Genomic DNA, 24681 nt, shown 5'->3' with positions numbered 1-24681 from the left:
TCATTGTAGAACTCCCCCCCCCCCCCCCAAAAAAAAGAATAATCCACTTGTTTCTTGGCTCAGACTTAAGGAGACCCTCCCGTTACACCTTTCATACTAAGCAGTACAATACTGAAGAACCCAAACCATCCTGAATGTGGAATGCCAATAAATTATGCAAAGAAAATGAGAACTGGGTAAATAAAATAGTAGTACTTGCCAACGAAAGAGTTTTTTTTGTGTGTGAAAGTAAATATTTGGCAATTAAAACAGTGGCTGCATGTTTAAACATGTTTGTTTCACAACACTGTGGAAAGGTTTCCACATCACCATCGGAGATCCACCAAATGCCACTCCTTCATCGAGAGATCAACCTTCAGAGTTATTCTTAAATCCAAATTGTATTGGGTCATGTTAGTATAGTTCACTGTAATACAAAACCCCATCACCCCTGCCCACGGTCCCTCCCTAACATTGGCAAGTCAAATTTCACCATGGCGAGAAGTTGGACAGCTCCCCGGCCCTACTCTACAGGGTCAATCAAACAGTCCTACTCCGCTGAGCTCAATCTGAAAACTGCAGCAATTACAAAGAGAAAATAAAGTACTTCATCAACAGTAGAACTCAAATATAGTGAGTTAAAGAGGTTCATTGCTTAATTAAGACAAATATGTTCTATCAGACCATATTTTAAAATAATAAAATAATGAGAATTAAGCTCCCCCTTGATTTTTTTTAAATACAAAATAATGAGCTGGACAAGAAGCACACAAAAACAAAAGGCACCTGTTTAATGTCCGTGACTTCAACTTTTGATGGGTTTTCAGCAACCCTCTGAGTGTATGCCTTATCTTTCACTAAGTACATCAGGATGAGATCAAAGAAAAAGCTCCCAAATGGCTATAGGAGAGAAACGCCTGCCTTGAGAACACTCCCCCCTTGCTCTCAGCTCACTGCAACAGATGAAGAAACTTCCAGAAGTGCTTGGGATCTTTCTAGTGCACTCTTCATGGCACCCACCCTCAAGAGCATAACAAGCCAGCAGATGGACCCCTGACAAGTGACCATGGCAACAAAAACGTAGCTGATGGACACCCAACAGGTAGCCATGGCGATAAGAAAAAAAAATACAAAATATAATGTGATACAGCCCTGTTTAACAAAAAAAAGTGAACTTCAAAACAAAGTTTTAAAAATGTACAGCGATACTTGTAGCACTGAATCCTACAAACACCAAGATATTGGCAGTACTGCCCGTTTCGTATTTCAAGAACTAATGATCAAAACAATTTAAAACACTAGTCCTCAGTCAAACCTACTGATTAATAGTTATTTCAAATAAACCTTGAATAAAATATTATTACAGATTTCACATTTTCTTCCTGTTTTTTTAATCTTACTGTTAATATTTTTGGACTCACGACAGAAGTCTGGAGACTTCTCTGAGCTCTTGGGGACAGCCAGTGATCCTTTGGTGTTTGGTCAAACCCAAGCTTTTATCAAAAGGCCTGCAGCTTTCAAATACTGAGACACGTGAAAAGAAAATACAAAGACATCATGAGAAGGAATGCAATTATGAAAACTGAGCTCTCAAACTCAAAAAAAGCCAGAAGAGACAGAAACAAAGAGAGAAAGAAAGAAAGAAAGAAAGAAAGAAAGAAAGAGAGAGAGAGCGAGAGAGAGAAGGAGAGCAAAGCCGTATAAATAAGTGGAGAAGGCAACCTCCCTTTTCTACATGTTTACTAACTACAATATCTGGGTCCTCTACAAATGTACTGTACAAGAGACAGACCTCTCTAGGTCATTGTAGCTGGGCCTTTGGGAACAGCTCAGACTTCAGGAGTGCTACAGGTGTGAGTGGGGCAGCATATGAGTGCATGGTGAGGATGACGCAGAGATGATGAAAACCTCACATACAGTAAAAAGAACAACTTTTTTTTACTGTCCATCCACTTGGCTCCTCCCCAAGGGCACAGGATACTGTAACCCTTTAGTTCCCCACCTGGAAAACCAACCAGTCGCCCTCTACAGTTTTCAAAAAACATCCTTTTGTGGCACAAAACTAAGGAGGAAAAGGATGTACTTTCATGAAAGAAATTAGGAGAACATCTGTGATTGAGGACTAGACTTTTTGCAAGCTTGATAAGTAACTAAGAAAAAAAAAGACAAATGTTTTTTTCCAAGATTTTAAATAGAGTTATTAATATTATTATTATTGTTAATATATTTTTGTGTTTTGTTTTGCTCAGTAAAAAGTGGAGATTGGCATGATTGCTGGGCTAAGCTTTAGGAAGCCGGCTTCTTCAGGTCTCGTATCTGTTTGATCAGGTAGGTCTTCTCGTCGTTGAACTGCTCATCGTCTGTGCGGTCCTTCTGGAAGTTGCTGAGGAAGTCGATGAGCTTCGTCTGGTTCTTCAGGAGGATATCTACGATAGGCTGCGTTTTGTTGGGATTGGCAACAAACACCTGCGAGAAGGTTAAAGAGCATAAAAAAGAAGCAGGGACGAGAGTCGGATGCAAGCACGTAATGCCTAGTCTGGGAAGTCCCGCCCCACTTCTTCCGGCCAAATTGATTTTGCCTCTGCAGTGGGTCTGGTCAACTTCGGATAGCCGTTCATTTCAAGATTTCCAGAATCCTTGGAGCCAATCACAAACTGGCTTTTGGCTACCTGGCGCGCCATTGGCGGATTTAAACTTACCACGGCTACGTTACAAAATCTACTGCACGGAGAGTTTTTAAACATTGGACATGGTGGCCGCCGAAGCACCGCAAAACTTCGATAAGGCAAGTTTTCTTTGAAAACAGAACAGAAACTTGCCCTGGAACCATTCATACAGAAAAAATATGTGTTTGCTTTATTACCGATCGTTGTATCGTTGTATAGTATCGTTGGTCTGATTGGTTAAAGGCGTGTCCAATTACGTGAGTGAAGTGGATCGCTAATGAGTAGTTGGCCAGACCAACTGAACAAATGGAATGCAGTGAAGGGGCAGGGAATTCCCAGACAACGTAATGCCAGTATTCACCAAAACATTGTGTATCGAAGTCCTGATAACACAAAACAATTGCCAAGGCAGCCAAGAAATCTTAAGTCTTTTGTCATTAGAGGTTCGTTGCTGGTAAACTGGCAGTGGAAAAATATCAGTGTATGTTGTATGAGCAAGTATAGAATACTGTGTGACCCAACTGGTTGTTGAGAGGTTTCCTATCTGCTAGAGCTGGGCTGTTTACCTTGAACACATGGAAGGCCTCAAACTGAATGTTGGGACTCTTGTCTCTGAGGAGGTTCATCATCAGCTTCAGGTTCTCAGGTTTGCTGATGTAACGCGTCATCACTGTGAAGTTGTGCCTGTCCAAGAGCAGCTCTCCCAACAGCTACACACACACACACACACACAGACCACACACACACACACACACAGACACACACAGACCACACACACACACAGACACAGACACAGACACAGACACAGACACAGACACAGACACAGACTTTACCAATACTCTGAGACAGATATACATGATAAGTCAAGTTTCCTGCTGTGCTGTAGTGTACCTTTAGTGACTGCCTCTTGGTGACATAGTTCTCAGAGTGTAGCAGCTTCTCATACTCTCCGAACACCTGGAAACGCACAAATACTAAATGAGAACATGCGGACAACCCAAACTTAAACACTGACCACATTCAATCCTCAGATGATGAAAAACCTATCAATACAAAACATTTCCACGGCAACGCTGCCACTTACTGTGTCATAGTTCTGTTCTAAATACTCGGCCACCAGCACCTTGTGCCTTGTGAGCAGGTCCTGTCAAAGAAAGAAACTCTCAGATTTGAACGTCCACTTACATCCCATAACCATCATACTCTCCATGAACTGAAAATGTTACAGAAAGAAAGGAATGACACAATAACAGTGTGTAGCTGATTCCATTTAACATTATAGCCATTTCATATGAACTAATATAGAATTATCACATTTAAATCATTACGCACTCGACACTCTTAACAGCTTTGGTAGACACTTTGTTCATGGCTTGTGAACCAGTTTCTGCGTGACAATGACAATAAGAGATTTATTCGGCACAGCTTGGCACCACATAGCACTGCCTCAGTGAGTAGCTCCTGACCTTGAAGGTAGCGAAGGCGTCGGAGGCGATGTCGAATGTGGACATCTCCACGTAATTGAAGAAGTCGTGGAAGTGCTCAGAGTGGAGGACGACTTTAGCCAGCGGCTCGTGACGGATGCACTCCCGCAGCATGATCCCACAGTTCAGGGCCACCTGAGCCGTCTCGTACCTGCCCGACCAAAAACACCTTAACACCCATCTCTAGGACTGAGGAAACATGGCAAGATAGTTGATGTGTGTGTATAGACCACAAGAGGTGGGACGCTAAAGAACTACAAATACAGCCAGGCAGACAAACTATATGTCAGAGGAAGGAAGGAAGTGTGAGAGAGAGAGAGAAAGAGAGAGAGATCAAAGGGGAGAGAGCGCAAGAGAGAGAGAGAAAGACAAAAGGGGAGAGAGAGAGAGATAGAGAGGCACAGAGAGAGAGAGAAAGAGAGAGAGAGCGAGCGAGCGAGCGAGCGAGAGAAAGAGCAAAGGGGAGAGAGAGAGAGAGAGAGAGAGCGAGCGAGCGAGAGAAAGAGCAAAGGGGAGAGAGAGAGAGAGAGAGAGAGCGAGCGAGCGAGCGAGAGAAAGAGCAAAGGGGAGAGAGAGAGAGAGAGAGAGTGAGAATGGGAGAAAGCGAGAGAGAGAGAATGGGAGAAACTAAGCACGAGAGAGAGAGAGAATGGGAGAAAGCAAGAGAGAGAGCGAGAGAGAGAGACAGAGACAGAGAGAGAGAGAGCGCTCACCCTTTGAGCAGGATGAACAGCACCTCCTGGTGGGAGCAGAAGTACTCCACAGTGGGGCTGCGTGTGCCAATCTGCCTCCGCAGGATGTTGTTGAAGATCTGGCAGACATCCTTCTTACCCTGCACACCACACCACACCACACCACGACATTGACATCATTGACACAACCGAGACAAGAGTGCCACCACAAGCACATCGATAGAAGAACTGACACAAAATTACCAAACTTTCATCACTGATAAATGAGCTCTTAACCAAAACTACTCCATCATCACAGCATAATTACTAAAACTGTTTCATCATTATTTACACAAAATATCCATCAACAACAACATTGAGGTCACCCAATAGTTACACAACAAACTCACAACACAATGATACTTTTGACTATCCAAACAATGTCATCACAACATTAACAAAAAACAAATACTACCACCAACACAACAGTGGACCAAAAAAAGAACACCTCACTAACAACAACTAAATAATAAAATAAACACCTCACTAACAACTGCACTGCAATAGCATTAGATGGCATTCTGTTTTCTAAAGCATGTTGTCACTTGTCATATTGCCTTCAAAGGGAAGGTGAACCACTGTTCTGATAGGAGTAACCATTACAAACTGACTTATTATAAAACAGTATTATTTCAAAAAGCCATGAAATCACATTACTGTAGGGGGAAGCAAGCAGAAGTAGTAGAAGTAGACTCTATGGGGCAAACTACCTTTACCCAAGTAGACAAGATCACTGGGGACACTACTGAGGTCCATATCGGTATGAGGTGACATCATATCTGCAGGTCCTGAGTTTGGGTGGGGGGGGACGGGGGGGCGCTCACCTCAAAGTCGATGACCTGCAGGTTCTCCACCAGTGAAATGAGCAGCCCACTGTTGTACAGCTCTTGGGCCAACTGGGCCACCGTCTCGGTGTGCGGCTCTTTGTCGTTGGTGCCGTACAGGATCTCCTTCATGGCAACCAAACATTTGGACACCTCCTCGGACGCCTGGAGGCCACGGTAAGGGGAAACAAAGACTGAGTAAACACCCTACCCTCTCCTGATAAGGGGCCTGTGTACACACACACACACTTATCAACACACACACACACCGCAGCTAGTGTTGAAGTCTATTTCACAAATATTAACTTGTCTAAGAATTGGTCAAATGTTTGTTTTGTTAAAGGTGAAATAACCAAGGCACCATCATTATATTCTGTCTTATTATGCACTCAATAAATGAACTGTGTTTATGGATGTGTACATCCTACAGAGAGCTCCAGGGATCTAGTGGTGACCTGAGCTGCTTGAATGCTCTATTGGCTTGATGTCTCTGAACATCACTAAGGTGTGTAGGACAGGCAGTCCTGTTCCCGTAGACTGTGTCTGAGAAGCACGGAGGTGTGTGTGTGTGTGTGTGTGTAGACTGTCTGAGAAGCACAGCAGTGTGTGTGTGTGTGTGTGTGTGTGTGTGTGTAGACTGTCTGAGAAGCACAGCAGTGTGTGTGTGTGTGTGTGTGTGTGTGTGTGTGTGTGTGTGTGTGTGTGTGTAGACTGTCTGAGAAGCACAGCAGTGTGTGTGTGTGTGTGTGTAGACTGTGTCTGAGAAGTATGGAGGTGAGTGTGCTGGTGAGGGCCTTAGCACAGAGGTGCAAATGAATGTCCCGCTCAGCCCAGAAGCTCCTTTCTCACTCCTGTGTAAGCCCACACGACTGAGGACACTACTGAGGACACTACTGAGGACACGGAGCGCTCACACAAAGACGGATCTCTTTACACCAGGCATGGTGCTTTTTCAGGGGAGAAATGATTAATTTTGCCCTGCAGACCTAAGCCTACACGGGGTCAACCTTTGGTCCTCCAGCTTCTGGGAGTAATCAGCTCTCATTCTATTGTCAAGCTAACAGAATTCAAAACATGTTAAGCTTTTCTTCCAAATCACAACAAATCCCACAGCATTGCATGCTACAGCAACTCTGGCTCACTTTGTCCCAGGTCAGTTCCAGCTCATATTAGCTGGGTTAATTCCAACCAGGGCAGTAAGATCACATAATCTCTGTAGAAATGTATGCTTTTGGAATATAGCCTATTCCATATTTTGGAGAGAAAGAGTGGGACAGTTTCGAAAAATTAATTTGTATGGGCAACTGAATTCCATCAACACTGGCAGTCATCACTGACCACACCCAGCAATACAAACACCAACCTTGTCTGTCTTCTTGTCCTGCTTCACCAGGATGCCCAGGTTGTCCTTCAGAGTTTTCACGATGTCAGTGGGACTCTTGTGGGACTTACCAAAGAGTGGCATCTTGGCGGCAGTGTCCTCTCCTCAGAGTCTATGTAATGGAAAGAAGCAAGGGAGAAGCTTAGTAAAGACAGCACCTCAATGACAACTATGTGCACCTGAACTGAATGTCAACTCCTAAGCTTGGGTTGGTGTGGTTGTCATGACAATGGGACCACACATTGTTTCAATTGCAGGCTATGTGAGTTAACAGAGATTCCCCTTCCCTTTTAGGCAATGTTAATCAGAGACCCGAAGCGGTAGTGGTGTTTGAGAACTCGTCCCTGAAGCACTTAATCTCTACGCCAGCACTTGGGAACTTATGATGTGGAACCTCAAGCAACCTTGTCTGAGAGAGAGAGAGAAGAGCTAACTTGTGACTGGTAATCCTCAGGAACGCTTCCCTCAGCCCCACCCCCCTGCCTCTGCAGAGATGGTGTCACTTTGATCACTGCTCTTTGGCAGCAAGAGGCAGCTCTCTGCCAGCCACTGAGGATCCAAATGCTGCCTGGCCCCACTCAGCAAAAGCCCCAGCCTACTCCTGGGCACTGCGTCAGCACAGAGTCACCTGTCCCATCACATTTGTAAACGTGCGTATATAACACTTCAAAGAAGCAATCAGGAGTTTTGGTCTAAAACTAGTGAGCCGACTTCATAAAAGGCATGTACATACTTGTAGGATAACGCCTCATGAAAGGCATGTAGAAGCCAGGTAAACACCAACAAGAGCACCGCTTGCATTGAAAAAAAAGCTTGCTAGCATGCTAAACTGGTGTCTTATGGTTATACAGTTGGCATCGTCATGCTGTGAAAAGGTTTCTAACATTTTCAGGAGGTGGTCCAACCTGAACCACAGAACAAGATAGCTCCTAACCGGTTGGCTAGCGGGAATGACAGGTAGCCTATGTTTAACTGTCCCTCACATGACAATACACAATCAAAAAGTGTTATCATATTCAAGTATGTAGCTATGCTGCCTCACAACTTACAGTACACCACGATGATGTGGGTTTGTTTGGATGACAAAGTGGATTGTCTCCAGAAATATTTCAGGAAGACACAACACTTCAAAGTAGGCATCAAAGTAGGCATTCATGACTATAGAGGCTCAGGAGGCTAGATTTCCTGACACAACCCCAAGTTACATACTACTGCACACTGTATCTAATTTTCTCAGTCTCTGTAGCAAGTCAACTTCAACATTAGAGACCTAATCATTGGCTAAGATTCCATTTTTTTTTCTGTGGACTCTGAGAGACAATTACTCCATCCATATCTCACCTGCTTTGCTTATCGTTCACATCTCTTACTCACACACTCATAGCCTTGTTCTAGGTGACCCGCACTCTGAGTCAGTGCTGCTCACAAGAGGGCGAAGGGTGAAGCAAGCATCCATCTATCACTGCCTGTCACACACTACTCACACTAGCACCAACGACGACACACCCACATCATTCAGAACTTGCAATGAGACTCACGGCTACAGGAAGAACTTCAAAAACTAAAAATAAACTAGCCCTGACAAATACCAAAAGCACATATCAGTAAAAGCATGTATACATCCGTTTTTTTACAACAATATGCAAGGGAGAGAGGCACGGGCCGAGACTCTAGAAAGTGGATCTAAAGTATACGTAATAGGCTATAGGTGTATCAGAAGCAAATAGCAGGGTGAGTTAACGTTACTTTAGTGGGCCCATCTTAAATTCGTATAGACGCAAATCATAAGAAAGACCTTTGTGCCTTTAAACAGAAAATCCACTAGCATTAACAGGATGATAACATCGGCAGATATGAACAATATACGGTATTAAACAAATGTCTGATCGAAGCTTGATTTTTGATCAAGGTCAGACACGAGACCATTGGAATTTCTTCTCACGGCACAGAGCTTTTACAGAGATTACTAGGGCTGGATAGCGCATTACCGAGTGGGACCATAGATGTTGCTAGCCTTCGAGCTAATCACCTGTTTATTACAAGGCCTCTGTTCGCCCAACTCCACGCAAAGCAACACAAACAATGCGGACAAAAGACTGAGCTAGCGAGCTAGCTAACATGGGAAGAGCATGACACAGGGCAGTACTTGCATTTTACTCCTCGAACAAAAAAAGATCACAATAAGACCTAGCTTGCTAGCTGGTTAGCGGCGAATTAAGCGTAAATCCGTCGCCCGTGTAGCAGTAGCAATACAGCCGACGCGGACGGGACAGACATACACCCCGCCTGAGTTCAGAGCAGCTAGCTAGCTGCAATTTAGCTTTGCCAAAATGATCGAATTGACGTCTGACATGCGCGAAACGAACATTTCTTGTGCGACAATAAAAAGAGAGACTTGTCAAAAAGAGATTGGCTTTATTTAGTTAGCTAACTAGCTACCATATTTGTGTCTACTCGATCCAAGTTTGAAACAATGTCAAGGACACCATTAGTTACTGAAATGTACCGAGAGTCGATTTAGTCCGTCAAGTTTTGAATCCCATAATGTCAACCAAGGCTTGATACTTACAGAGCAAATGTATATGTTGTGTCTTTTCGCTCGGATATCTTGCCAGGTTCCCTGTCTCAATGTAACCGAGCTGCTTTTTCTGGTCACGCCAGCGGTGTGTACGCTGGGCTAAACGTCAGAGGAATGTGTGTATGCGCGAATTAAACAGTGCGGAATCTTTTAAGAAGGCAGTACAGAATTTCTCTTGCAGTGAGTCAGGGCTATGTGGCTATGTCAAGAGGAGTTCGGGCCTCGAACATGATAGTCTGAATCATGAATGTACTCTGCCGTTCATTGGTGCATACTGCACGGGGGCGGTGCGAAAGAGTACCCGGATTAGACATTTTAAGCCTGGTCACGGCCAATATGGTTAGCAGCAGACGGATAACCACGGTTAAACTACTAGCGGACTTTGTGACGCTGGCCGAACATATGGGAATGACTTACTTCAACTAAAAATGTCGAAAAGGCCTTTAAGCGATCAGTGGACATTCATTGTTGTCACTCTGAAAAATAATGAAAGTAGATAAATGTCTGTCTGAGTAATGGTATCCTGTTGATGAGGGAATTAAAATGGAGGCTGTGCCAAACATGTAATAGTAGGGGGGCTATATTTGAAGGGTATTTTATTTGTAGTAGCCTACCCGTTAATGTTCCATCGCATACTTCAATTCTATGAATTATACATGTACCCTAGGCTGCTGCTGCTACTACTTATTCTTTTAGCAGAATCATATGTCTAGCCGTAACATCAAGCGCAACAACACGAAAGACTACTGAGCAGATGTGTGTGGGTAAAAACTTTGTAAAGCATTGTTATGGAAAAACAGAGGCCAAACAGATTTCCGAAGTTAGTATAATGTTTCTGTGGACTTTATTCAAGCTTAATTTTTCTTCATACATCTCAACGTCTTAAATACATATTTACACATATACATAGACATGTATGCGTCATTCAGACCAGCAGAGGCACCATTGCCACTGGGAAAGAGACACATGCGGCAATGTGCTGCATCGATTGTGGTACACAGTAACACAATACGTCTTGGTGAAAAACCCGATGAAATGAAATGTTTAAAATAAATAAACTAAATGTTTTCAAAAACTACTTATACTGCCTTTGTTAAAAACATTGTTTTGCTTGATTATACAGATTTCAGGGGGCTCTGATAATCAGCTGGTTGTATTTTAAAAACATTCCCTTAATTAAAAATATTTAGATTGTTGATGCATGCTTAGATTGTTTTAAAGCTCTCCTTAAAATAATGCATTGTGGATTTACATTTCCTTAGATGAGATTTCTGAAAAAATAATTTGTGGACAGATTACAGGTTTATGTGCAGGCATGGAAAATAGGATACAGAACAATGTAGACTTGAAAATGATAGAAACTTTACAAATTATTCAACAATGATTCATGAGAACATAACCATTGAGATCTGAATATACAATATATATATTTATATATAATGTTTTCATGGGAAAATGAGGTAAATTTGAAAATATCTGTACAAATTGTATTCTTATTGCAGGAAATAATTTAAACTTTACACCTGTTCATCATTAATACATATAGGAAACAGAGACTGTTCACAGTATTTTCATCAATAAGAGACTGAACATAACTCAACAGTCTTATCAGTGTTCAACAACACACAACTGTCTCCACATATGACATTGGCAAAAGAGCTCTAGTTTTTGTGAATGAATGAAAGTTTCACTCTGTGCTGAACAATGAGTCAAAGATGTCTGACATCTGACATGATGCAGTCGCAGTTTTGTTTTTCTTCTGTGCAGTGGATACATACCGGAGAGACAAATGAAGAGTTAGTCTACACTCATTGTCATAGTAACACTTAGAGACTCTGATTCATTCTCAACTAGAGAACATCTAAATGTACATTTTTTTCTGTTCCCAAGACGGAAAGAGACATTTTTAAAATACATTTTATTAATTATTAAAATGGAAATTAAAATGGACCAGTAAAACTAGCAATTGGAAAGAATACTTTCAGGAAGTGCTGTCTATTGTGATGAATGCTGGGCTACTCTCTTCCTCTTCCTCTTTCTCTCTCTCTTTATATCTCTCTCTCTCTCTCTTTCTTTTTCTGAGAGTCCAAGAGGGGATGAGTTGTGAACTCAGAGTGATCCAGTCACGCCAAGAACAGTTGGAGATGACCCACTGCACCATGTAATAATTCTGTTATTCAACTACTGCGGAGAGATCAGCAGTCACAGCAGAGAAATGCACATGTAAGAGAGGCCAGAGGGGGGCGCTGCAGCGCAGGATCTCAGCAGGCCTCAGGGCTCAGGATTCAGGGCTTGATGTCGGAGAAGCTTGTGTAGGTCTCACTGCAGCTAGAGGAGGTACTCAGGTTTCCTGAACCACTGCCCTCTGCAGCATAGCAAAGGAACACGATAGTTAGCACCACATCATACGCATATACACAGACACACACATTCACAGACACTGCAGCATAGCAAAGGAACACGCTAGTTAGCACCACATCATACGCATATACACAGACACACACATTCACAGACACTGCAGCATAGCAAAGGAACACGATAGTTAGCACCACATCATACGCATATACACAGACACACACATTCACAGACACTGCAGCATAGCAAAGGGACACGCTAGTTAGCACCACACCTTACGCATATACAAAGACACACACACTTCACAGACGCAAATAAATGCAATAATGATTCAGTGTACACATAAACTCACACACACAGACATAATGATACTTATAAAAAATATGAACACATGCACTCTTATATAATTATTTAAGACCACCATACCTGAGCTTGTAAGCGATTGTGAGGATTTTGACTCTCCAATAAATGTGAGGAGGTTAGCAGCAGGTACCCAGCCTTCCTTGTTGGTCTTGAGGTTTTTAACAAACCTGAATCACACAGAAAACCACATCAAACAATACATCTGAATATAGCACAGAGGCAACAGCATTCCACATAGAGGGAGCAGAGAACATTAGAGAGTTCTTGTTATATGAAACAAAAGGTACAACAAGGTTGTAAGTGGGCTACAGCTTTAAGGATTTATAAAGTTAAAAAAATTATATAAATATGAATAATACTCCACTAAGTAGTAAAGAGTAACAATGAAATGTTTATGTAGCACAAGATTGATATATGATACTTGTAGATACATTCAAAAGTTCAGTGGCAACTTTGTAATGGGGAATACATTTGATGATAATTCATTTATAAAAAGGTATGCAGCATTTATAGGAATAATATTTTTGTATAAAACTGTATTTTTCTGTATGCCTTTGTTAACACGCTAACCTGCTCTAGCTGCAATGAAACTGTAAAACATTTATCAATGGGGTTCATACATCATGAACAAATGAATGACAAGTTACTCTAGGCACAATCATTATGAATATATTGTACAACATTCAGGAACTCCTTTAATAACTAAGCGCAGATTTTATACATAGTTTTCTGTTCCATTGCTGTAATAATACTAGTTATAGTAACAGTAATAGTAACCTTATGAGCATACTGTATACCCACTAAGCTGTTCTACAATACTTGAATGCTCTCTCCCTTTCCTATCCACTATCAATGTGGTATGCATCATGTATATACCATCTAATGTAGTTATGTTTTGTGTACATTTGGTACCATGCCTATTCTGAAACGTGTATGAATTAATCTGCCATGTTTCTGATTCTCTCTCCTCCCTTCCCTTCTGCCCTTCCCAGGTGTCTGTTAACAGGGAGTTTTACCTTGCTCCTGTCGCCTTTCTACTTGCTCCAGGGCGGATTCAGGCCCTGGGCTCTGTAAAGTGCCTTGAGGCAATTTGATCTAAATAAATACAATTTAACTGAATTGAATTTTGACAGCTGAAGAATGAGGAGTTTCCTGAGTATTTCTGAAAGCATCTGTCCCACAGCCTTCCATTTCCAATTCTCCAGATTGTTCACCATTTTGAGTGAGTGGTCTGCCTTACCACTGCCCATCCTCCCCCTCCTTCACCAGCTGGACCGTGTCTCCATTCTTCACACTCAGGTCTTGGGGGCCTCCCTTCTCGTAGTCAGCTGCCACCACATATTTGCCTGGAGCCTTGAGAACACAACCACACACACACACACACACACACACACACACACACACACACACACACACACACACACACACACACACAGCGATGATGGTTTTTTTCCCATTTGTTCTCTCCAATTAACAGTAACAGATTTTCAACAAACATACCGTGTGACTGATATTAATACTATAATACACACGGACACAAACATATTGTGTATGTAAAACTATGCTTGAAGCACAAACATACCCAATGCTTAATGAAACAGTACTCTTTAACAGCGGCAGAGGAAACTATAAGAAAACTATTACTATGGAGGAGGAACAGTCACTGCATTTAAACCACAAACTGGCAGATAAGGTGGAAGTAAGCAAAAGAGACAAGTAAGTGAATGCATGAAAGGGTTCACTGTGAAAAAGAGTTCCTTATAGCCTTAAAGGGTTACATTTAGGGTTACATTTAGCTTTAAGGATTTTCCTCTGAACGAGTACGAGCACAACCTCAAGATTCTTTGAAAGTGAATTTATAAAATAGTTTTCTATTTTACAAAAAAACCTACATTAATGACAAATGGATTGGTAAAAGGATGTTCTTGTAAGGGATCATACAAAAAAAAAAAAAAACAGAGGACAGAGGGACAAGAAACAATTTTGACAAAACATGCTGCACCTTTAAAGATAGCACCTTTTCCTGGAAGACAAAAGGCTGGTCTTCTAAGTTAAAGTTTTATCTGATTTGTGCAAGCAAGCATTCAATGAGAAGGTGAGTCAGTCAGGAAAGGTGAGTGAGGCCACCACAGCAGCCTCTGTCAACATCTAGCCTGTGTGAAATCTGGTCACTCACCAGTTTCTTGACCCCTTCATCCTCAGGGTCAGAGTTCAAGGGGTCCTCAGCGCTTGAGTAGCCATCATGTTCCTCTGAGGCATCCATGGAAAGGGACGCTTTAGTCCAGCCTGGAGAGGTCAGAGAGGTCAACACAGATCAGTGAAGATAGTGAGTGAGTGAAACCTTACGGCACATACGGCTGTAGAAAAAGAGAACACTTGTAGAAGAGTGCTACGCTAGTGTACAGTGATCACTCAGTGTAATGCAGTGCCCTGTTGATCACTATTCATGTTTAAAATGACAACAACTTTTTCCAATAAGGTGTGGAGAGTGAAGATGCAACTCAAGGAAAAGGGTGATTCAAATCAAAGCAGGGCAAAATAGTTTTAGTGATTCAAAATCAAATAAAAGGTTAGTACTAAAAAACAATAATAAAAGATATGTGTGATAGTTTTTGAGTGTGATTGTGATGGTTTACATGATTGTAAAAAGCCTATAAGAGAACCACCCCCCACAGCAGAGGCTATGGCCATGGAGGGTTGAAGGTAAACCTTTTCCCACAGTGGTGAGCACACAGCAAGTCAACACTGAACCACCCAAGACCAAACACCCCATGCAGCACCGTAGGATTACGTTTTTAGAAGTACCCCTTCCTTGTCTTCGGAAGACAAATCACCTGCTGTGATATTTTGAGGGAATGTGCCACACACGTACACACCACACCACACAAACACATACCAGCTTCAACTATCATAACATTTTACATGACTGAAAAACCTCAGTGAAGGGTCTGTCCAACCAATCCACATTACAACAGAACACTTCACAGGAATCACCACACACACAGACAGGGGGTGTGTGTGCAGACTCTCTACTTTCATCCTGCTGGGTTTCTAAGTGAGAGGGGGGGGGGGGTCTTGTTAAAGTGCATTCAGGGGCTTAAGTTCAGAGCACAGCAGTCCAGGCCACCCAGAGCAGAGCAGAGCAGGCAGGGGTTTACCTCTCCGCTTGGCCTGCAGGAGGCTGGAGGTGCTCAGCCATCGCACTCGGCTCAGGCTAATGGGATGACCTGTGTCTGATAGAAGAGCAACCATCACACACATGCTCCACACACACACACACACACACACACACACACACACACACGCTCCACACACACACACACACACACACACGCTTCCCCAGTGGGAATCCACCAGAGATAAGTACACAAACACACACACACACACACACACACACACACACACACACACACACGCTTCCCCAGTGGGAATCCACCAGAGATAAGTACACAAACACACACACACACACACACACACACACACACACACACACACACTCCACACACACACACACACACTTCCTCTGTCTCCCTGACATTCACTCTCTGTTGCCTCACATTCGTGCACTCACTCACTCACTCTGTCTGTCATAGGTGTCACTCACTCGATGTCACTTATTCACTCTCACTCATTCATTCATTCATTCTTTCATTAGTTCACTCAGTCACCCTTGTGCAATTTCACTCACTCTTACTCGCTCAGTCTTAATCCGTCATACTCACTCAGTCATACTCATTCAGGCTCACTCATATTCGTTCACGCTCACACTCAGTCTCACTCTCAATAAGTCTCACACTCAATTAGTCTCACTCACTCATTTCCCCACAATCTGTCTCACACTCACTCACACTTGTTGGATCTAACTCAGGCTCACTCACGCCATGTTCCACATGTCCAATCACCCAATATAAAGGCCACTTTAAAATGAATCAGCCCTTTTGTAGTGCTGTTAGAATTCTCAACTGTACATTTTATTCACTCTTTAGTACACTTTTTAATTCCCCAGTGCGCTTAAAAGTGTAGTGTACAAATGATGTACGCTACAACCGAGCCGTCTTTCTCCCCTCACCCACTCTCCCTCACTCTCCCTCAGTCTCACTCATGCCCACACTCTCACCCAGTCCCACACTCGCAAGGTCTCACTCTCCCTCAGTCTCACTCATGCCCACACTCTCACCCAGTCCCACACTCGCACGGTCTCACTCTCCCTCAGTCTAACTCATGCTCACACTCTCACCCAGTCTCCCTCACTCTCTCTCACTCTCCCTCAGTCTCACCCAGTCGCACGGTCTCACACTCACTCACTCACTCAGTCTAACTCATGCCCACACTCTCACCCAGTCACACACTTGCACGGTCTCACACACACTCCCTCAGTCTCACTCATGCACACACTCTCACCCAGTCACACACTCGCACGGTCTCACACTCACTCACTCACTCAGTCTAACTCATGCCCACACTCTCACCCAGTCACACACTCGCACGGTCTCACTCTCCCTCAGTCTAACTCATGCACACTCTCTCACCCAATCACACACTCACACGGTCTCACACTCACTCACTCACTCAGTCTAACTCATGCCCACACTCTCACCCAGTCCCACACTCGCACGGTCTCACTCTCCCTCAGTCTAACTCATGCACACACTCTCACCCAGTCCCACACTCGCACATCACACTCACTCACTCACTCACTCACTCACTCACTCACTCACTCACTCACTCACTCACTCACTCACTCACTCACTCACTCACTCACTCACTCACTCACTCACTCACTCACTCACTCACTCACTCACTCACTCACTCACTCACTCACTCACTCACTCACTCACTCACTCACTCACTCACTCACTCACTCACTCACTCACTCACTCACTCACTCACTCACTCACTCACTCACTCACTCACTCACTCACTCACTCACTCACTCACTCACTCACTCACTCACTCACTCACTCACTCACTCACTCACTCACTCAGTCTAACTCATGCACACACTCTCACCCAGTCCCACACTCGCACGGTCTCACACACACTCCCTCAGTCTAACTCATGCACACACTCTCAGCCAATCACACACTCACACACTCACACGGTCTCACACTCACTCCCTCACTCAGTCTCAGTCACCCATAGCTCTTGACTGACCACCATAACTATGCAACTAGTATAAGAACCAAGTGAGTTCATGGATTCATGGAGTCTGTTAGTTGAAGTCATGGCAGGTGTATATGGTAATATATGGTATGGTTTTTCAAAACAAGATATCAATCAACCAATTCTGACTGACTGTGGAGGAGTGGGCATAAAAGATGACACTTTGACATCTACATAAAACATATTGCTCACTAAAATGATCCGTCTGAAATTGTGCACATTTGAATTCAACATAACAAGCACATGAAATACAATGCAGAGTTTAGGATCTTTGGGCCCGTGGCTTTGGTGTGTCAGGAGAGGCTAGAGGAGGCTTGAGCAGGAAATGGAAACTTTAAAGGGTTTAAAGGTATACCTCTAAAGCCAAACGGGGTGGGGTCACTCTTAATCTCATGGCGTTTGGGTTTGTGGTCGGGACTAAGGGGTCCTGGCAGGAAAGCAAGAGGAGTGAACAAACAGAGAGAGAGAGAGAGAGAGAGAAAGCAGGAGGAGTGGACAAACAGAGAGAGAGAGACAGAAAGAAATGCAGAGAGCAGAGCGGGGAAAGACAACCAGAACAAGAAGAGAAAAAGGTCAGAGAGAGAAACCAAGATAAAGAGTGAAAGAGACGAGAACAACTTGAGTGTGAAAAGTGGGTAGAGTTAGAGGGGTACTACTGATGCGCTACACAGGCTATGTGCGACTACCTATCATAAGACTACTGCCATCACAGGGTCTAGTGGCTCTACTTTACAGCTCAGCCTGCAATACCTGGTGGGCCGAGAATCGCGATGGGTAGGGTCTGACTTTTCCCTTCTTGTGAGGATAGCAGGTCTGTGTCAGGAAGCATACCATATGTGTCACTACACATTTTCTTCTACATCTCTTTCCAACATTAGTCTAAAGTCTTTAGACGTCAAACTACAACTGGTCTTCATGTGATCGAGAATACAACAAAGAAAGACCAGGTCCGTTCTAACTACAACAGGTTGAAGACAATCTCCCCTCATCAGTCACTAAGACTATCTGATGTGGTCTTAAACTAAAAGATCACTGCATGGAATACAAGATGAACAGACATGCAGCTCTACCTTTCTGGCTCTTGAGGTTGCTGAATCCCTGAAGGGTAAAGCGCTTTTTAGCAGCGGCCGCCCTGTCTGTGGTGGGACTGGTGACTGTGTCCTCTACAGCCACAACCACAGCAGAGGAAGAGGAAGGAAGGAGGCGACAGGCAGGGGAGGAGAGGAAGAAGACAAAATAAGTTCAAAGCCGGGGGAAAGGAAGAGGGCACACATGAATAACCACTTCAGATCCCTGGAGGAAGGGGAGAAAAGAAGGCAGAAGGGTGTAGGACAGCGACACGGGGAAGAGTCTGTCGGAATATCAGAGGAGCATGCCGGAAGCTTCTTAGAGGATTAGAACACTACCCAGATGAGTTACAAAAGCAGCAGACAGAAGCAGTTTGCACTCATGCCAAACCTGTAGCTTTTCCTCACCTCTCTGGGACACCTGGGTGCTTTATCTGGTCATGGTTTGCTCTATACAATTTGTATTGGTGGTTGAATATTCTAAGCTAGGGTTTGGGTTTAAGGAACAGAAGACTAAAGCGCTCAGAGATGAATACTAACCTTTAGCCTTGTCTGATGATTTAGGGGAGGAACCAGTGTTGCCCTCCGCTGAGTCGCTCTTCTTCTCCTCACCCTTCTTCAGGCTCTTCTGATTGCTCTTGAAAGGGCTGAAAAGACAGAAATCATGAAAAAATGACTTAGTATACACAATGAATTCCTTAAAAAAAATGTATTGATTTCTTAGAAATGGTAAGAATGCTGCAAACGATAACAATTCATTGATTATCAGTTCTTGTTCCTGGATCAGTGACTAGAGGATAGAGCTGGACCTGAGGGACAAACCTCAAACTGATTGGTCCACTGTTGGCAGCAGGCAATGGAGACACCTGGTCTGAAGTCTTGGGCAGTCTCGCATCTGGAGCAGGGAAACGGAGAGATATTTTAGATTTGTTATGTGTGCTGACGTTTCAGCAGAAAAAAAGCCCACACCTACTGGCACACATTAAAATCAGTGGTTTTTGAATGATCTGGCATGTACCTGTTGCATACACACACACACACACACACACACACACACACACACACACACACACACACACACACACACACACACACACACACACACACACACACACACACACACACTTACCTCGGCAGGCCCTCAGCTGCTCTGTGAGAACCTTTCTGATCTCGTTCACCCAGGTTGTTTTGATCTCTGCGGTCGGGGCCTAAAGATGAAAGGACATATGTCAGTCTGGATGTTCAAACATGTTCCCACCCCCCCCCCCTCACCCACTGCAGGTGTTGAGGGGGTAGAGCGGAGATGGCTGGCTGTCAGTGACCCACACACAGTGCCCTCCCTGTGGCCGCTGCCCACCTGTACGATGTACACCTCCTCTCTGGAGTTGCACCAGACCTCAAACTTCTTGTTGTCTCCTTTGGCGTTCTCCGTGATGCCCACCACGCTCATCTGTTCAGGAGACAGATATGGAATCATCTTCACTACCGTCTCACAAAGAAAGAGAACACTGTGGATTCATCTTCACTACCGTCTCACAAAGAAAGAGAACACTGTGGATTCATCTTCACTACCGTCTCACAAAGAAAGAGAACACTGTGGATTCATCTTCACTACCGTCTCACAAAGAAAGAGAACACTGTGGATTCATCCCTGACGTTTTTCCTGGATGATGCTTAAAGTAACACTATGCAGCAATTTGCCACTTTTTTAAGTTATGGTTTTACAGGCGACTAGTTTTGGTACCATCCTCAAATTCATTTTTGCATGCCTTTTAGGTAGTTAGCTTACTCATTTTGGGACAAGACTCCGTATTGCTGCTTTAAATGCTACACTGACGTAGGGCATATAACTTCAGTTCATATCCTGAGTTCATACCTTTAAGAGCAGTAGATTAACAAAATAAGGTTCTACTGTAAGTGCAGATAGCAGAAGCATGCTTACATTGAGGGCCTGCTTGAAGCTGTAGGAGGGGGCCTTCTCATAGCCCTCCCCGTTCTCCTCTCTTCTTTTGCAGAAGAGCAGGAACTTCTCGTGCAGGAACAGGTGTCTCTGCATGGGCTTGAAGCGAGCCAGGTCCTTGACTTTGGCATGACCCTTCTTGTGTTCTGTCCACACGTTGAAAGAGCCTTGCATAAGCAGCCTGCCTAGGTCAGTGAGGTTGCCCTGCCGATGTCAAAGTTCAGAATCAGAATTCTTTTAATGGCCAAGTATATTCACACATACAGGAAATTGACTTGGTGTGGTTGGTGCATAAGAGTTATATATAAGTTCACAAGCCATGTTAGTTATTTCCATGAGATTCATTTAATACTTGCAATTCTGGTGAATAACTCTGATAAATAACCGCTTACCTCATATCCTGTGATGGCAATGAGGTGCATGGAGTCGTTAACGGCCTTCAGGATGCCCAGGATGGACGAGAGCGCCTCCTGCAGGTCCTCTGAGCCTTCGCAGCCCTTACTGTATTTAAGCAGCTCCTGTAGGAATAGGGGGAAGATCAGTTTTTACTCCGCTCAACAGCTAGAGTGCACCACAGGAGAACCGGTACAAATCTATCATTTGGCATCGTCTTATATCTGCACATCCATCATAGTCTATACACATTTTTGTGCGTGTGTGTGTGCGTGCGTGTGTGTGTGTGTGTGTGTGTGTGTGTGTGTGTGTGTGTGTGTGTGTGTGTGTGTGTGTGTGTGTGTGTGTGTGTGTGTGTGTGTGTGTGTGTGTGTGTGAGTGTGTGGGGGGGTGTGTGTGTGTGAGTGTGTGTGTGTGTGTGTGTGTGTGTGTGTGTGTGTGTGTGTGTGTGTGTGTGTGTGTGTGTGCGTGTGTGTGTGTGTGTGTGTGTGTGTGTGTGCGCACATGAGCAGAGGGAGGGGACAGACCTTCAGTAAGAGCTGGTATTTAGTGATCCTCTGTACTGGTTTTAGCAGGTATGAGTCCAAGCCTAACTTGTGCTCCAGCTTCTTTTGGCATTCCTACGCGTGTAGCAGCGAGCAAACAAACAAACAAACAAACAAACAAATAAACAAATAAACAAATACATTAAAAGCTTCAGATGCAGTTAATCGCCAATGACACAAAGAGAGCATGGTGGAAGAATCACTTTTCTTTCCTAAAAGCCTGCTCAGTTGGAACGTTTAAACGTTACTAAAAATAACTAAATCATTTTTCTAATTTCTTTGTTGTGAGCGTTTACCTGGAAGAAGGCGCAGTCAGAACATTGCCTCCACAGACTCTCTGAGCGAGGCTTGTTCTGGCAGTACTTCTCATAGATCTGCAGGTCTCCCATCTGAGGGACACACCAAAGATGAAGAAACCAATGAAAACAATACAGAGGACGTGAGAACAAGAGACAACAGGACAGACCAAAGATGAAGAAACCAATGAAAACAATACAGAGGACGTGAGAACAAGAGACAACAGGACAGACCAAAGATGAAGAAACCAATGAAAACAATACAGAGGACGTGAGAACAAGAGACAACAGGACAGACCAAAGATGAAGAAACCAATGAAAACAATACAGAGGACGTGAGAACAAGAGACAACAGGACAGACCAAAGATGAAGAAACCAATGAAAACAATACAGAGGACGTGAGAACAAGAGACAACAGGACAATGGAGGACTGAGGAGATGATGTAGGCATGATGGTGAACTCACTCTCTCCAGGAAGCAACGTCCCACAAGTTCAGGGCAGTCTGTGTATGCCTCTAACTCTCGAAGGAACGTCCTGCGTGAAAGATAAACATTAGTAAACATCAAATCTGTCTTTCACGTGCATTGGTCACACACAGCCATCACTGTCCTTTCATATCTACAAGGTCAAATACAAGATCCATGCCAGGTTCAGGCCTGGGACACAGGCTCGTCATCATAACACACATTCTGAATGAGATCCAAAGTCAGCTGAGAAGGTCCTACAGACAATGGAGCTACCCGCTCCCACACACAGTGAGCTGAGCACTCACACACACACACACACACTCACACACACAGTGAGCTGAGCACACACACACACACACACACACACACACACACACACACACACACACACACACACACACAGTGTGGGCTGAGCATACCGTTTGTGGAACTGGTAGATCTCAGGCATGTTTCCAAACAGAACGTCCTTCTTATTGACGAGGGCGCTGGGCATCAGATGGGCCATGGCTGGGCTCTCCATCTCTGCTGCATAGCCCTGGAGCACAATGGAGTTCACAGCATCTCTGATTAGAGCCTCATCTTTACAACTACACTACACTACATGTCTACATCCATAATCCCACAACTTCTATTAATCAAGAGACTCTCTGGATTTAAGGTCTGGTTTTCATAGAAGATGACGCCGCGATTGGTAGCCTCGGTGTTTCGCTCTCTTGTACTCTTTCTGTTTTGTTCATTTGTGTCTTCAGTACTCCCTTTCCTGCCACTTTACCCAGGGAAGAACTTCTGTATGCTTGAGAGTCCACTATACAAAACATTTTTAACGGTGTTTATATATTCTATTTATTTATTTTATGCTAAACTGTTATATACTGCATATTTCAGTTTAAGTACATTGAGAGCAACTTAACCCAGCAGAAATCCCTTGTATATGAAAATGCACTTGGCCAATAAACATGATTCTGATTTTATTCTGGTTTATGGTTAGTTGTATCTGTGGACCTCAGGGTCGTGATCTCTCACCTGTAAGACACACAGCAGCTCCTCCACATAGGCTCTCTCCGTCTCAAGCAGCTCGTTCATCACATGCCTGTACACACACACACACACACACACACACACACACACACACACACACACACACACACACACACACACACACACACACACACACACACACACACACACACACACACACACACACACACACACACACACACACACCTCAGCATACTGTTTATGCACCTCCTTACTCTATAAAGTACAATGAAACGTATCATTGCACAAAAAAAAAAAACTCCTTAATTACAGATAAAAAATGTAAGACAGATAGATAGATAGATTAGATAGATACACAGATAGATAGATACACAGATAGATAGATAGATAGATAGATAGATAGATATGTAGATAGATAGATAGGCAGATAGATAGATAGAAAGATTAACAGACATTTAAATCCTATAAACAGTCTGTATTTCTTATGTACTTCATCTGAGCACAAACATGTTCTGCTCACCTCCTGAGCACAGCCAGGTTCTCCTCCTCCTCGGACAGAGACGGGGGTCTGCTGTTGGTCCCGTTGGGCAGGCTGGGGTCCCTCTTACAGACACTCTGGATCTCTCCATCAGAGCTGCTCTTCTCCTGGCCTCTGTGAGCTGCAAGGACACACACAAAGTTAAATACAAATCATTTTTACTGTATAGCTAGAAATACATCAAAAAATTACACATCTCTCCAATACACTGCGTTGAAAAACAGGTTATTGTATATGACTCTACATGTATGTATGTATGTCTAAAAATGTAGTTCTTCATATCTCCACTAGATGGCAGAGTAGAATGGCATGATAAACCTTCATTTATGCAGTCATTTGTGTTCATCCAGGGGGAGAAAAGGTTGCAGCAGCACGTGAGGTATGACATTGCGGAGGACCATGCTGATGTAGAGTTTGTGTGACTGTGTGTGTGTGTGTGTGACTGTGTGTGTGTGTGTGTGTGTGTATATGTGTGTGTGTGTATATGTGTGTGTGTGTGTGTGTGTGTGTGTGTGTCTGTGTGTGTGTGTGTGCGTCTGTGTGTGTGTGTGTGTGTGTGTGCGTGTGTGTGTGTGTGTGTGCGTGTGCGTATGCGTGTGTGTTTTAGGCCATGTAGGGGACGGCGTTATACAATATGTTGAGAGTAGCTGCAGGGGAATGTAAGGATTTATGAGAAGAAGGTCCAGCATCTTCCTCTTTCTATGGGTGGCCAGTGGGACGTCTCACCTGGAGAGGACATGGGGGACTTGGGGAAGGCCTCTGGCCGCGGAGCCACCGGCTGGACAGGGCGTGTCTGCTTAGCTGCCAGCTTCTTCAGGCTGACCCGCCGCTTGTCAAACATCTCCTGCATGGACACCTGCTTCTGCAGGACCTTCTCTACCTGCTCCTGC

The 24681-nt window shown here is 43.9% G+C and overlaps 2 protein-coding genes across 5 annotated transcripts in view; both read right to left on the bottom strand.

Annotated features, from left to right (window-relative positions):
- Nucleotides 1–47: 47 nt before the first annotated feature.
- Nucleotides 48–9748, bottom strand: cab39l (calcium binding protein 39-like). Its single transcript, XM_080835688.1, has 9 exons — nucleotides 9635–9748; nucleotides 7048–7177; nucleotides 5685–5849; nucleotides 4843–4961; nucleotides 4112–4280; nucleotides 3730–3789; nucleotides 3537–3602; nucleotides 3212–3355; nucleotides 48–2445 (listed from the first exon to the last, which is right to left on the bottom strand). The coding sequence occupies exons 2-9, from the start codon at nucleotides 7147–7149 to the stop codon at nucleotides 2266–2268; spliced, it is 1005 nt and encodes a 334-aa protein (XP_080691814.1). The 5' UTR covers nucleotides 7150–7177; nucleotides 9635–9748; the 3' UTR covers nucleotides 48–2265.
- A 648-nt stretch (nucleotides 9749–10396) lies between these two features.
- The window catches only part of mcf2la (mcf.2 cell line derived transforming sequence-like a), a 48454-nt gene continuing 34169 nt past the window's right edge, over nucleotides 10397–24681 (bottom strand). Inside the window, exons 13-32 of one of the 4 annotated variants that reach the window (XM_080835185.1) lie at nucleotides 24518–24677; nucleotides 23774–23912; nucleotides 23278–23344; nucleotides 22674–22789; nucleotides 22252–22321; nucleotides 21786–21878; nucleotides 21472–21564; nucleotides 20944–21069; nucleotides 20534–20755; nucleotides 19949–20041; nucleotides 19721–19799; nucleotides 19414–19486; nucleotides 19132–19238; nucleotides 18595–18687; nucleotides 17880–17951; nucleotides 15520–15594; nucleotides 14538–14647; nucleotides 13602–13714; nucleotides 12425–12528; nucleotides 10397–12008 (exon numbers count right to left, since the gene is read on the bottom strand). In XM_080835185.1, the coding sequence (XP_080691311.1) occupies nucleotides 11929–12008; nucleotides 12425–12528; nucleotides 13602–13714; nucleotides 14538–14647; nucleotides 15520–15594; nucleotides 17880–17951; nucleotides 18595–18687; nucleotides 19132–19238; nucleotides 19414–19486; nucleotides 19721–19799; nucleotides 19949–20041; nucleotides 20534–20755; nucleotides 20944–21069; nucleotides 21472–21564; nucleotides 21786–21878; nucleotides 22252–22321; nucleotides 22674–22789; nucleotides 23278–23344; nucleotides 23774–23912; nucleotides 24518–24677 (2085 nt within the window). In that variant the 3' untranslated portion in view covers nucleotides 10397–11928. The remainder of the gene's footprint in view (nucleotides 12009–12424; nucleotides 12529–13601; nucleotides 13715–14537; nucleotides 14648–15519; nucleotides 15595–17879; nucleotides 17952–18594; nucleotides 18688–19131; nucleotides 19239–19413; nucleotides 19487–19720; nucleotides 19800–19948; nucleotides 20042–20533; nucleotides 20756–20943; nucleotides 21070–21471; nucleotides 21565–21785; nucleotides 21879–22251; nucleotides 22322–22673; nucleotides 22790–23277; nucleotides 23345–23773; nucleotides 23913–24517; nucleotides 24678–24681) is intronic. The other 3 variants (XM_080835187.1, XM_080835186.1, XM_080835188.1) reach the window with 3 other exon arrangements.

Source organism: Sprattus sprattus, assembly GCF_963457725.1.
Source record: "Sprattus sprattus genome assembly, chromosome: 3".
In the NCBI taxonomy this organism is placed as follows: Eukaryota; Metazoa; Chordata; class Actinopteri; order Clupeiformes; family Clupeidae; genus Sprattus; species Sprattus sprattus.
This window is presented reverse-complemented; position numbering and strand designations above follow the sequence as displayed.